The sequence below is a fragment of the Pelobates fuscus genome, chromosome 1 (assembly GCF_036172605.1).
Source record: "Pelobates fuscus isolate aPelFus1 chromosome 1, aPelFus1.pri, whole genome shotgun sequence".
Classification (NCBI taxonomy): domain Eukaryota; kingdom Metazoa; phylum Chordata; class Amphibia; order Anura; family Pelobatidae; genus Pelobates; species Pelobates fuscus.
In genome coordinates, this window is record NC_086317.1 from 199,989,836 (window position 1) to 200,004,741 (window position 14,906).

The following is a 14,906-nucleotide window of genomic DNA, read 5'->3' on the forward strand; positions in this document are numbered from 1 at the left end:
AGAGGGAACTTCCTGGTCCCTAGCACAGATTATCTGTGCTAGAGCGTCGCTGGACGTCCTCACGCTGTGTGAGGACCTCCAGCGTCGCTCTATTCCCCATAGGGAAGCATTGAAATTAATTTTCAATGCTTTCCTATGGGGTGCGCCCATGCGCATGCACATTGGGACTCCTCGGCCGGTGGGCGGGATCAGTCTCGCCCACCGGGCGGCGGGGGAGGAGCAGGCAGCGACGTGGGACATGTCGCTGCCTGAGGTAAGTGACTGAAGGGGTTAAAACCCCTTCAGTAACCGGGGATTGGGGGGGTGGGAGGGAGAGGGACCCTCCAGTGCCAGGAAAACGGATAGTTTTCATGGCACTGGAGGCACCCTCTCCCTCCCACCCACTAATTCCCGGTTCCTGAAGGGGTTAAAACCCCTTCAGTCACTTACCTGAGGCAGCGACGATGTCCCTCGTCACTTACCTGAGGCAGCGACGATGTCCCTCGTCGCTGTCTCCTCCTACTGGCTCCGTCGGCCGGTGGGGAGACTGATCCCGCCCACCGGCCGAGGAGACCTAATTGCCGTGCATGCGCATTAGTGCTTTCCTATGAGGAAATGAGCGACGCTGGAGGTCCTCACACAGCATGTGGACGTCCAGCGATGCTGTGGCACAGATAATCTGTGCTATGAAGGAGGAAGTGACCTCTAGTGGCTGTCTAGTAGACAGCCACTAGTGGAGGACTTAACCCTGCAAGGTAATTAATGCAGTTTATAAAAACTGCAATAATTACACTTGCAGGGATAAGAGTAGTGGGAGTTGGCACCCAGACCACTCAATGAGCAGAAGTGGTCTGGGTGCCTGGAGTGTCCCTTTCAGTGTTCAAACTGGACCTGTTTTTATAGGCCTACAGCTAACATGACCACCCACAAAGTTTACAGTATATGTGCAGATAGCAGCAGAGTGCCACACAAAATTGAGTATTTGCCAGAAATGCATATGCATCTAAGTAAATTGAAATTGCTCGCTTATATTTGAAATAAGGGATATTGGTGACTTGCCTTGTATTCTTACTTGCTTTAGAATCATTAAAGGATCACTATAGGGTCAGGAACACAAACATGTATTCCTGACCCTATAGTGTTAACACCACCATCTAGTCCCCCTGGGTCCCTCATGCCTCCATAAATATAGTAACAATCTTACTGTATTCAAGCCAGAAGCTGTAAAACTGCATGCTGTTAGACTCAGAAAAACAAGCAGTCTGCTGACATGTGGTAGCCTGATCCAATCACAGTGCTTCCTCAAAGGATTGGCTGAGACTGACAAAGAAGCATATCAGGGGCAGAGCCAGCATGATTCAAACACAGCCCTGGCCAATCAGCATCTCTTCATAGAGATGAATTGAATCAATGAATCTCTATGGGGAAAGTTCAGTGTCTGCATGCAGAGGGAGGAGATGCTGTGCACCGTGCAGCCCTGTGCTCTGCTGACAGCAGATCTGAGTGGATGTCAGATGTCATCAACTCAAAAGTCCCTCTGGTCCCCTCTGAGTGACTACATTGAAAGCTAGGAACACCTCCAGTTGCAAACACTGTATTTTCTCTGAAAATACAGTGTTTACATGAGAGGCTGCAGGGAGCTAAAGTACTCACCTGAACAACCTCATTAAGCTGACGTTGTTCAGGTGACTATAGTGTCCCTTTTAAGCGGATCTGTCACTAGACCATATGTTGCATTTCATTGACATTCCTAACTGTAAGTGTGTATCAAAAGACAAAGGAGGTACTCAATTTGCCAAAACAAAGACTCAAACCGTTTCAACATCTACATGGCACAAAATGCCAAGCCTGCACGATAAGCATTTTAATTAAAATCTTTTGACCCTGGAAACCTAGCTACAGGGTTCTTCATTCTATCCAATACATGGAAAACTACACCTGTTCCTACCTTCTGTAATTCTGTTCAAGTGTTTGAGAAGTGACTGTACTAATTAGTAGAATCTATTTTGGACAATTAAAACATTATTTTTTTAAATATTTTTTTGGCCACAGAAGAATTTTATATAAAAGTTATCCAAAATGTTTATAACCTGTTACTGCCACTCCCCTGGAAACTAGTATAGTATAATCTATATTTAATATAAATGATTTTATAAGGTTTACTCGCCCCATTAGATTCTAATAAAGTTTTATTTTAGTAAGTAGTGTGGAAAAAGTACAACTGGAAAGGAGGGGGGTTGTGGCACTTGTGTTTGGCTGTGATACTCATCCCTTCAGTAGTGCAGTATGTGCTTATGCTCAATGGGGGTTAAACATTTAATTTTTTTTTTTTTTTTTTTCCTCAGGCTGTGCCAGGGGAGCTTGACATGGTGAAAGTGTTAATGAACCTTTTCAGCATTATCAATATTTATAAAAATAACACTGGAGTGTTTCTGGACTCTTTTGATTACTGGTCCCCTAAGACTAAATTAGAAGCTATAATTTACCTCTATTCCAGTGTCAGAGGGTCAATCCATATCTCTCCTCTGTGAGATCATGACGATCTCGGAGCCAGTCCAATGCCGGTCATAGGGAAGCTTTGGGACGCGCAGAGTACATTCTTGTAATGCTTTTTATAGAGAAGCATTGAAATGCTTCTATATGAAAAGCCTCGCTTTATGCTTTCCAGCTGTCAGGCAGCCATAAGGGTGCAACTCAGAAACCTTCTGAAGCTTCTGTTTTTCTCTTGATAGTTGCACTTTTATAAAATATGGGAAAAAGACTCTTGTTAGCCACCTAAAAGCACTTCAAGCTGATGAGCAGTGGGTTAGGCGTATTTTGGTTGTGCAAAAAGTAGAAAAGTTACAGTTCATTACATTAATAACCTGCCATGATCTAATTTATTGATTGAGCATGCCACCTCATCTATAAAGGGGCTGCATGAGAAGTACTTATGACAACACTGCACATTCTGAGCTATTGCAGCTTGCTGTTTATGGTGCTTAGGGTTACCCTTTAAAAGTTTTGACGCTAAATACATTCATGGAATCCTCTCTGGAAATTGCTGAAGAATGGCCCATAGTTCCTACTGACCATTCTCTGCTGAATAAATTGTATTAGTGAAACTTTTATATCTGTGTAATATTTAGAGGTCACAAACCCTGTACAGTAGGAGTTCCCAATTCATTTTTCCAGAGGAACCTTTTGACAGTGTACCAACATCCTAGCACAAACCTTTTAATTCACAGTGTAAGATTTTTCTTTTTTGGCAAATTTCTACAGATATTAAACAGACCTTAGTACTTGGTGGTAGGTGTGCTTCTGTGTGTAGAGATGGTGTTTGTATATAATTTTAGTATTTTAATACAGGGGTGTGTTTGAAAGTTATGCTTGCATTTACATGCAGGGGTGTGTTTGGATGTAGCGTTTGACTTTAAATGTGCTTGTATACAATTTGAGTTGGAGTTCAGGGGTGTAGTTTTATATCATGTTTGTTTGCTGGGATATCTGCACATACAGAGATATACATACTAACAAACACACTGGCGCAAAGACTGATATACTGACCGATACAGAGAGGGTTACTTGCTTGGAGTGCTGCTCACTCTCCCTGTCCTGCTCAGCGCGCTTTGTGTTTGGGAGGAAGTGACATCCTGTCAGTTCCTACCAGCATCCCATATTACAGGGGCCTGGTCAGTTGGGGGGCAGATTTCAATAGAAATTAACACTTTTATAAAGTTACACACCCGGCTTTCATGCAGACAAGAGATCATGTTGCTTCCTGGCTTGTTTATCTCAGTGGAGCTAAACTCAAGAGGTAGGCTATTTCCAAGAGCACATGCCTTGCTCTGTGAGCTGTATTGGGAAGTCTGTGACTGTCCATTTACAGAAAGTCTGGGGGAGAAAGGATTGGCTTGCAAAGGCAGCAAACAAAAGAACGTCGGCTATTAAAATTTGTTTTTAGATATACCCCCAATGGGGGGAAATGCATATACAAGTGCATATTTGTTTTTATCTAAAACAAAAAAAACCTTTTTATTTAATTTTTTTTATTTGGGCAGTGATGTCTATTTAATGCTGTTGGTGGGATGATAAAATTATCAAAATGTCTTGGACCATAGGAGTTGACTCTGACATACATTCCTGAGGTGGCACCAGCTGTGGTACCAGTTTGACTCCTCTCCTGGCTCTAGAGGAGTTTGGATTGTGTGGAGTGAGAAGGGAAGTAGCCTTCAGCATGCTGAATCCTCCAATTTCTTACTGACCCACTAAATGGTTTGGGCAACTGCTAGTAAGGAATTAAAGCTTCTTGTTGATTTTCTCTTGCAGTTTTTGTTAGATATATAAACTTGTTTCCTGTAGAGTTATGGTCGTGCAGGACTAAAAATGTTTGTTCTCCATAGTTTACATAGAATGTGTCGGCAGATGAGAACTAGTCGGCCCATCTAGTCTGCCTAATTTCAGCTTTCCCAAAAAGTAACATTTTAGGATTCTTTATCTGGATTTTCAAAATAAAATGGAGGGTAGGTCCCTTATCAAGACATACCTGCCCCACAGTGTGTGGGGAATGTGTGTGAGATAAAAAATTAATTGGTGTCACTTAAAGGACTTCAAAATGTTTCGACCCTGTCCTTATCAAGGTCTTAAGTGACCCTATAGCAAGCATGTCAAACTCACGGCTCACAATGAATACCTTTTTGCGGCCTGGCGAGCCGGGAGTTTGACATGCTTACTAAGGCCGAGTAGGCACCTGGTCTCCCCACATTGCAGGTGCCTACTCTGCTAAAAATTTACCAGGCCGGGATGAGAGGTAGCTGGCGACAGCAAGGGAGAAGTCTTCCTACTCCTCACTGATCCCTCGAGCACGCCCCTGTAGTGGTGCTGGAATATGACCTCACTAAACAGTGTGTAGGAGGGAGCAGTGAGGAGCCGGTAGGAGACCTCCCTAGAGAAGATTTCCCACTGGACATCAGGGAGTGGCCCTACACCAGCTGCCAAAGGTAGGGAACAATAAATACAATGATGTGAGTGTGTGTTGGTCAGTGTTGCGATGTCTGCGGCTGGGCAGTGGAGGACCTGGAGGTGCACGGAGCCACGCCACGTCACATTCTAACGTGATGTCAACGTGCTCCACCTTCACAGGGTTTCAAGGACTAGTGGGAGGATCCGCTTTGGCACAGGGTGCGGACGGTGCCATGGGGGAATATACTAGAGGCTGGCAATGTGAGTGGAGTCTGCTTGTTGGCTGATGTTGTTGTGGCTTTTTTTTTTTTTTTTTTTTTAAACAAGGGCTGGGGTTTAGTTGGGGAGGGGGAATGGTGGGAGAGAGGTAGGGATAGACTGATTAGCAGTCTGGCCCATATTCTGTATTTTCAGCAATATCGGTTTTGGCCAATACTGATAATGCAGACCAGGGTCCTAAGGGACTCAGCACACTCTTACTAACCTTCCCAACAGCTCCCTTCAGATCCCCTGTCTAACTCTCTCAAGTCCTGCGGCCGTCAGTGTTGCAATGGGTTGCACCACACAGGCCGCGAGAGTGAGAGGAGTTGCTTGGAAGGTAAGTGTGTGCTGGGCCCCCTCTGCACAGTCCATGCCACTGGACCACCAGGGAATGCCATATCCCCCCTTCCTGGCCATGGAAGAAGCTGGGAGGAGGGACTAAAACAACACTTAAAAAAAGTTTTAAAAAATAAATAAAAATGCCACCCCCCTGCATTTTACACACTTAGCACATACACACACTCTGCACATACATACACACACTCTGCGCGCGCACACATACACACACACAATAAATACACATACACACATAATAAAATAGTTGTGTTCCAAGAAATGCTTTATAATCTTATACAGACACAAGATCACCTGTTTGAAAGAGGATTTCTGCTTTCAAATAAAGTATCTCAAGCTCGTCTACGTGACTGTTACCTATGCATATGGTATTATAAGATGATTATAGTTGCTATTCTAACAGTCTGATGGCTACTTAAGCAAATGGCACCTATTTGGAAAGGGGGTATTCATCCTTTTAAAAAAAAAAAAAAGTGGCTATATGGGAGTTCTAAATTAAATTTTGAAAATTAGCACTTTAAAAATGTATATTGTATTTGTATAGGCTTATTTCGAGCCCCATATTGTCATACTGTAAACATATTGCGTAGCTGCCATCATTTTTTTTTTTTTTTTTGTCTTCGCCTACCTTTAATACTTTCAACTTGTCTAGTGGTATTTATTTACAATGTGGTGTACATGATCTTTATAGAACTGTATGAAATGTTCACTTGCGTCCATTAGGAGTCGTATTCGAGAAGTGCGCTTCCTCTACATGTATGTTATTGGTATGGTAAGCACTTCCTAACATGGCTGCTGCAGGTGATTGCTGCCTTATGTGGTCTAAGGTCATGAAGTGTACACATTGATGTAAAACTAGTTAACCCATTTTTATTTACCCCAGTATTTTGTCATTATGGCTCATTGGGAAGGTTTTCTTATGCTTGTCTTATTCTGTTTTGGCATTTGACATAGTAATGGAATAGTAAGGAGTAGAACCAATACCTCCTGAATTAACGATTTTTTTTTTTTCTCTCAAATTCTTATTTGTAGCAGTGAATTGTGTTAATCCATGCGTGCCAGTAACTTGTGAGTGTAAATAAGATTCTCTGATATATTTCTACAAGTTTGCAGTTTCCTTCCTTATCATACTTTTTCAGTCATGCAAATTAGCCATGTGGCAAACTCCCAAGGACGGAGTCCTCTGCTCCCTCCTATTTTTATTTTCTCTGTGTAAGGAGGTTGGTTAGGTGTGGCGGGCTCAGGAAGGCAGTCTAGAACTGTAGCAGTGAGTCCCCCTCCCTCCCCCTCCACCTTACATCTCTAGAGCACAGATCCTGTCATTCATTGCCTGCCAGCGCTCAGCACCAGACAGCCGGCTTTGGCCGCACGTCAGATGGGTGTACAGCTGGGACCTGTTATACTTCGGCTGTTTGCCTTTACAGTTATAAATAGCTCTCATCCTTTGCCTTCATCAGTCTTTTCCCAGAGGTAATGAGCAGGTTAATTACTGTGGGAACATAGGCAGTGTCCATGTTATCTTTGACTGCACACATTATCTAGCATAAAAAGCAGTAGGCATGCTTATGTGCAGAAGGTGGCTGTTTAATAATTGGTGATTTTGAATGGCAGAAAGGTAATGGGTTAAGATTTGAGCAGTGAAGTGGTATTGTTTAACACTTTATACAGGCAGTCTGTAAAACTTTAATTTTTTTATTTTTTTGGCTGTGTTTACTGGAACATGTGAAGTCTGTAAGGATATGTGATGTTTGTTTATAATTTTTCTTCCACAGCCTGCAAGTCCAATGGATCAGATGGGAAAAATGCGACCCCAGCCGTACGGCTCAAGTAACCCATATGGGCAGCAAACTCAACAGGGACACTCTGGATACCCAGTACAGCCTTACTCATCACAGACACCACAGCGATATCCCATGGCTATGCAGGGTCGAGCTCAAGGGGGTATGAGTATGCAGTATGGACAACAGGTACATTTAATTTTATTACGCTTAAATGGAGCCTTGGGTTTCTCCTCATTGTGTTGTGCTCTTACGCAAGGTGTGTTCTCTCCATTCAGATGGCTCCCTATAGCCAGCAAGGACCTGGGTCCTATGCCCAGCAAAGCCAGTCTCCATACTACAATCAGCAGAGCCTTCATCCACCTCAACAAACTACGCCCCCGCAGTCCCAATATTCACAACAGCAGCCAGCTCCTCAATCTTATTCCCAACAGACATCCTCGTCTCAGCCACCCCCTACCCAACCTGTTCAGCCCTCCTTTACACAGCAACAGCAGTCTCCATCTCCTTCTCCGTATGCGCAGCAACAGCAGCAGGGTCCCCCACCCAGCTCACAAAGCCAGTCACCATACACTCAGCAAACTCAACAGTATCCCAGTTCACAGCAACAGGGTTCATCTTATCAGACACAGGGAGCACAGCAGGGTGCAGCATATTCCCAGCAGCGCTTCCCTCCACCACAGGTGAGTTACAGATCCTCCTTTCAACTAACTTGCCCATAGCTTTTATAAAGTTTTGTCCCTGTCCCTGTCCCTGTGTGTGTGTGTGTGTGTGTGTGTGTGTGTGTGCTACTTTCTAAATACAAAGAAAACACATTTTATTTTTAATTGTGTTTTTTTTTTTTTTTATATTATTATACATATCAGGAGCTTTCTCAGGATTCTTTCACATCGCAGGCCTCATCCACTCCCTCTCTTGGTTCAAGCAAAGGACAAGATGATCTTAGTATGGGAATGCAAACACGGCCTTCTAGTCTCCCGGTGAGTGTAGCTTATAATGAAGGTGCATAGTTAATGGATTTTTAAAAAATGTTTTGGGTATTTTATTTATTCAATTCAAGCTAGCAGTTGATTCTTATTTTCCCTTGCTCTTCATAATGCACTATATTTTAATTGGCTTGTTTTATAGAACTGCAGTCTTAGCTTTCCTCAGAAATTGGAGGCCACCAAAATGTTTCTAATTTAAGTTTGTGTGTTTCAGGATCTCTCTGGTTCTATTGATGATCTCCCAATGGGGGCAGAAGGAGCTTTGAGTCCTGGTGTTAGCACCTCTGGTATTTCCAGTAGCCAAGGAGAGCAGAGCAATCCAGCTCAATCCCCTTTCTCTCCTCATACCTCTCCCCACTTGCCTGGGATCCGTGGTCCTTCTCCATCGCCAGTAGGATCGCCAGCAAGCGTGGCGCCATCACGCTCTGGACCTCTTTCACCAACAGCTGTTCCTGGTAGGTTCTTTTGCGATTTTAAAGGATTTTTCACTTTTTTTTTTTTTATGACAAACTATATTAAAAAAAAAAAAAAAATATATATATATATATATATATATATATATATATATATATATATATATATATATATACACACACACCCCTTCTTTCAACTGCATAAATGTAGATGAACATCTGCAAAGGGAAATATATTTTGACAAAATATATTTTCAGTTCTATAAGCAATACAAAACCTTAAAATTATGTTGACACAGCCCCCTGCAATACAGTAAAATGTAAGTGTTTAAAAACCTATCACAGTCACATCCAATCTTGCCTTGCATGTCGACTTGTGTTTTGTTTTGTTTTTTTGCTTGCAAAGAAGATTGATTTAAGCAGTTAAGCAGAACTGTGCAAGATCTTTCCAAGTACAAATGGGATGATTGTAACTGTATTTATCGCTGTCTTCACTTCAGGAACTCAAATGCCCCCACGTCCACCAAGTGGACAGTCGGATGGCATGATCCATCCTACAATGAACCAGGCTGGCCTTGGGCAGGAGAGAGGTGGGTGTTTGAGGCGATGTCATATAAAATATGTAAGGTTTCTGAAGCAGATTTAAAATGGTCTATTTGTTGACAGGGTACATGCAAAGAAATCCACAGATACCTCAGTATGGATCACCCCAACCTGGCCCAGCACTTTCACCACGCCAGTCAACAGGGGCACAAATGCATGCAGGAATGGGTCCCTACCAGCAGAATTCCATGGGAAGCTATGGCTCTCAAGGGGGACAGTATGGCCCCCAAGGTGAGTGATCATCTCTTGTGATTACAAAACTTTTGCACCTAATTAATGGCGTCTTCAAGACTATATCTTCACACTTACTAGAAAGAAGTTTAATCTTTGAACTGCTATTAAGAAGAATTACAAGATGTAGCCATTGTCTGTTGCTCCAGCTTTAGCATGCAGTCTAATAACAAACTATGATTTAGGGGTGTTATTCAATTTTTACTTCAGCTATAATAGACTTGAAATTGTTGAAAAAACCTTGAGTGAAAACTAAAGAATTCCTCTGTATTCCACATTGACTTGCTTAAAGTCTGGTGTTTTTAGTTTTCATTCTTCCTGTCTCTGCAGGTGGTTACCCACGACAGCCAAATTATAACACCATGCCCAACGCAGGTTACTCTGCAGGCGGTATGGCACCACTTGTTGCAGGAGGACAGATGCATGGTCAGGGAGGCATGCCTCAATATGGAGGCCGAATTGGGCACTCCACTATGGGAAATCGGCCATATGGGCCAAACATGACTGCTATGCCACCGCAGGTAGGCTCTGGAATGTGCCCACCTCCAGGTGGTATGAATCGCAAAGCACAAGAAGCTGCTGGCATGCATGCCACATCCAACTCCATACAGAACAGGTTAGTGAAAACTTTACTGTGTGTTTTGGAAGAAGGGGACTCTTATGGCAACAAGTCTAATTTGTTTTGTTCTGAAGTACTTGCACTCTTTAAACCATTTATGAACTATGTATTTGTCTTTCTTTGCATACCATTTTAAAATCTGCATCAATTATAGGTCTCCTGGCTATCCCAACATGAACCAAGGTTCGATGATGGGATCTGGTCCACCCTATGGTCAAGGAATGAACAGCATGGCGGCTATGATGAATACCCAAGGGCCCTACATGGGAGGCAACATGGCTAATAACTCTGGTATGAAACCTGTGGGGAAAAAGTTTTTTTTTTTTTTGTTTTTTTTTTTTTATACTACTTACAGCCACTGAACTTGAAATCTATACTGTTGCTTTATTATTGACAGGCTTGGCTAGTAGTCCGGAGCTCATGGGTCTTCCAGATGTCAAATTGACTCCAACTCCAAAAATGAACAATAAGGCTGATGGGACACCCAAAGCTGAGCCGAAATCAAAGGTACTGAAATATTACTAGGTATTATGGATTTGTAGGAAAATATACAAGTGATAATTAACCACCTTATGTAGCCTAATTGCCACAATTCCAACAAAACAGGATACTTGTGGAAAATAATGAACCAATGGTCAGTTACTCACTGTGTTATGAGAAGGAAGTTGGTGCTGGTCCTATAGTTCCATGTATACAAATAGGCACGTTATATCTCCGGATAAAAAAATATATAGCAGACAAAACAATATTGCAGACCCCAAATTATACAGATAATTCGGGTATATTGAATAACATAAAAATGGCATAAAATGCAAAATATTTTTTAAATTCTTTATTTTAGTTGTTTAGTTGTGCAATGATAACAGACGCTTTGAGGTACCCCAAAGGCAGTCCTCTAGCGCGTGGTAAACAGGTTAAACATAGGGGTAGACAGTGGATCTAGCACATTTTTAGGTAAATAAGGTTATGAACAGTATATATTCACATTGCTTAGGCATTTCAGTACATGACACGAAATAACATCGCTTGTAACTTTCTGGATAGTAGGTTTTTACGCTATGTCATAAGCTAGTCAAACATAAAATAATTGAAACCGTGTTAGTAAATCGATTGTCTGTTGTGATACAGGCTAGTGAGTTAACTGCACTACACTGGGTGAATGTGCAATAGGATTTAAGTGGGTAACCAAGAAATATAGGCTAGTTCCTCATGTCTATGCTATAGAACTTATGTGAGTAACTCAGAGAGGCTGGCTAGACATGAAGGGTAAGACACTATGATAAATGTTGCTTGTCATATTTATGTTTCTAAAGTATGGAGCCATCTCTACTTGGCTCACTATGTTGAGGTTATATATGTGTAACTAAGAGTCACGCTCGCATTAGCTATTAAGGTAAAGAGTCACTGATAACGTTCTGTCTCAGCGGCAATAACTAAAGAAAAATGTTGTGGTCGCTTGATGCGAGTAGTCCGCATAGCGATGGCTGTAAGTGTGCCCTCCGGATGCAGGTGAGACATGTCCACTTGAGGCGCACTGAGGTAGGCCCTTTAGCCAATGCCCATTGCCTGGACGTGTTTCCTGCCGTCGGTGTTTGATTCTTCGAAGACGCCCCCGGGCTGGGGCTCCGTTCCAGCAGCATTCAATGGAGTGTTTAGCCGTGTGTCTCCCCGGATTGCGGTTGTAGCTTGGAGGGACAGGGTCAGGCTCCGCCGAGCGCCGGTTTTCGGGTCAGGTGAGTAGCTGGCGTGGAAGGCTGGTTTAGCGGTCTTTGTCTCCTTGATGTGCGGGCAAGTGCGGTCGCCCATGTACCATGGTGTTGCTTCCTGCCCGTGAGAGCGGCGGTGTTTGCGTAGCCTGGCAGCCTTCCCGGATGCCTGTGGTGGGTGCCTGTAATGGCGCCGGCGGGTCACTGGGGTGCATCCATGTAGCCACTAGCTTTGCTGCCCGGCGGTAAGACATTCCACGTTCACGCAGCATATTCCAGAGGCTCTTGCAAAGCCAGTCAAATTCCCCCAGGGAGTGCGTGGATGGTTGGGCGTATGTGCTCCGCTTTTGGGGTTCTCGCTGGGCGGCCCAGTGGCCTGGTGGTTGCTGGAGCTGGTCCGGCTGTGTGCGACGGTCCCCGTTTTGGTTTTGCCGCTGTGTCTCTAGCTTAGAATACCGGGATATCCCTCACCGGTGGGGGGTGGAGGAAGTGTACCTGGGAGACCTCCGAGCGAGTAGCTGCAGGCGGCGTGGATGTCAGGCGCCTCCCTCGCTTCGTCTGAGTAGGCCTCGGGTCTATCCCCGGTTAGATGCCACAGATTTCGGTCAGGATAATTGTCGCTTGGCTTCTGCATTTAAGTGCTCACTTCTCTAGGTCGTCTGATCGTTGATTTGGTGGGTTTTTGCCCAATTTTGGGCCGATTAAGAGCGTTTTGGCACGGAGCTTGTCTCATGTGCGACCTCTCAGCATGGCAGCTTGACTCCGCCCCCCTTTTTGTTTTTTTCGTTTTTAAAACTCTTCCGCTAGTACCTGTATCTGAAAGGGGGAAAGAGAATAAGCTGGATAGAACGACTCAAGGGGATGAATGCATTTCACATCTGTAACTATTTACTATAATGTGTTATCAACAGATGTTGAGATATTATAGCCCTATTTTAGGAAAATATTTGATTGTCAGATACTCTTCAGACAGCATTCTTGTTAATGAGTACACATTAGTTAATCATTTTTCTGTACCCTCATACAGAAGTCTAGCTCATCCACTACTACAAACGAGAAAATAACAAAGCTGTATGAGTTGGGAGTTGAGCCCGAAAGAAAGATGTGGGTGGATCGCTATCTGTCCTTCACAGAGGAAAAAGCTATGGGCATGACCAACCTGCCAGCAGTAGGCAGGAAACCGCTTGATTTGTATCGTCTCTACATGTCTGTCAAGGATATTGGGGGACTTACACAGGTAAATTCAGTATTTTAATTGATCTTTTACTTGCACTTAAGTTTTTCTTGGCCTCTGACATTTTTTGGGCTTGTAGGTAAACAAAAATAAGAAATGGAGAGAACTCTCTACAAATCTTAATGTGGGCACATCAAGCAGTGCGGCCAGCTCACTGAAGAAACAGTACATACAGTGTTTGTATGCATTTGAGTGCAAGATTGAGAGGGGAGAAGATCCACCACCTGACATCTTTGCATCTGCAGAAGCCAAGAAACAGGCCAAGATTCAACCCCCTTCACCAGGTGGGAATGGATGTGATATTTTTGTTTGTGTTTGTTTTTGACCCTCCTCTTCATATATTGCCAATATTTTTAATATGTTACACTGATTTCCATGTTGTAATTTTTTACACTTAGTTATAGGCAGTTTTCTTGTATCTCCCTTCTAGCTGGCTCGGGCTCCATGCAAGGTCCTCAAACTCCTCAGTCTACAAGTAGCTCAATGGCAGACGGAGGGGACCTCAAGCCCCCAACACCAGCATCCACCCCACACAGCCAGATGCCATCAATGCCGGGAATGAGGTGAGAATTGTGTTTTGGAGTTTGGAAGTGTGTAGAATAAAGCATTATAACTCTCCTAGTATCCCCTGCCCACGGGTATTTTGGTGGCCACATGCTACTCCCATTAAATGACCTCAGCCATTGATGGAACAAACCAAATTCTAGGTTTTCTTTTGGGCCATGCCCAGCAATTGATGTGCTGTATTACTCCGTATCTCCTTATAGAGATGCATTGGCATAATTCCATATAGGGAATGTTTGGAATCTTCACGCAGAGTGTGAAAATTCCAAACATAGGTCCTGTAAAGATTGCAGGACTGTGGTCGCTCCTCTAGTGGCTAAGTGACCGCTATTAGAGGTATCCCTAGTAAGCAATGTAAATGTCTCAGAAAAAGGCAGCATTTGCATTGAAGAGAATGGAGGGACTGTCTCTTTGCACCAGAACCACTACATTAAACTACAATGTCCCTTTTAACTGTGCATGTCCTTTATCACAACGTTTCACTAATGTTCTTTAAGCTCAACTATCACATTTTACTTCTATTTTAATTCTTTTTTTTTCGCCTCCCCACTGCAGGAATAATTCAGTGGCTCTACAGGATACTTATGACGGTTCAGATCCCTCTTACCAGAAAAGAAACTCCATGACTCCTAATCCTGGCTACCAGTCTGACATGATGGGTAGGATGACTTATGAGACTGGCAAGGACCCATATGGTGGCATGAGGAAAGGTGTGTTTTTGTGTGTGCACGCGCATGCGTGCGTTGGACTGTGCCTGTCTAGTGTGTGTATATTGTGTGTATTTTCAGTTATTTATATATATATATATATATATATATATATATATATATATATATATATATATATATAATTTATTTTTTTATATATATATTTTTTCCCCCCTCTTTAGGTGCAGATCCTTACATGTCATCAGGGCAAGGACCAAGTGGGTCAATGGGGGATCCCTATGGTAGGACTACAGGCCCTGCTATGTCCAACATAGCTCAGCGTCCACATTATCCTTATAGTGGTTATGACAGAGTGAGGTGAGATTGCTTTTAGACTACTTTAAGTTCATATACTTGCAAATATTGTTCGTTTGTCCACCGAAATTGATACTGATCAGTGTACTTATAACTGTTTATGCTAGTTCCATTTTAAGAGCAATTTTGTAAATGGTAAAAAGATCATTCAAAAAATTATATTTTGGCTGTTGATTTATTTACATAGCCACTGTATTAAAGACTTCAATTACCAT

General features: G+C 43.0%; 1 protein-coding gene across 1 annotated transcript in view; it reads left to right on the forward strand.

The window, feature by feature from the left end:
• The window catches only part of ARID1A (AT-rich interaction domain 1A), a 42,915-nt gene that overhangs the window by 13,105 nt on the left and 14,904 nt on the right, over nt 1-14,906 (forward strand). Inside the window, exons 2-15 of the mRNA XM_063453393.1 lie at nt 7,308-7,502; nt 7,592-7,996; nt 8,180-8,293; nt 8,514-8,754; nt 9,213-9,302; nt 9,379-9,546; nt 9,877-10,162; nt 10,320-10,456; nt 10,563-10,672; nt 12,899-13,108; nt 13,185-13,389; nt 13,536-13,668; nt 14,225-14,379; nt 14,559-14,694. Coding sequence (XP_063309463.1) covers nt 7,308-7,502; nt 7,592-7,996; nt 8,180-8,293; nt 8,514-8,754; nt 9,213-9,302; nt 9,379-9,546; nt 9,877-10,162; nt 10,320-10,456; nt 10,563-10,672; nt 12,899-13,108; nt 13,185-13,389; nt 13,536-13,668; nt 14,225-14,379; nt 14,559-14,694 — 2,585 coding nt within the window. The remainder of the gene's footprint in view (nt 1-7,307; nt 7,503-7,591; nt 7,997-8,179; nt 8,294-8,513; nt 8,755-9,212; nt 9,303-9,378; nt 9,547-9,876; nt 10,163-10,319; nt 10,457-10,562; nt 10,673-12,898; nt 13,109-13,184; nt 13,390-13,535; nt 13,669-14,224; nt 14,380-14,558; nt 14,695-14,906) is intronic.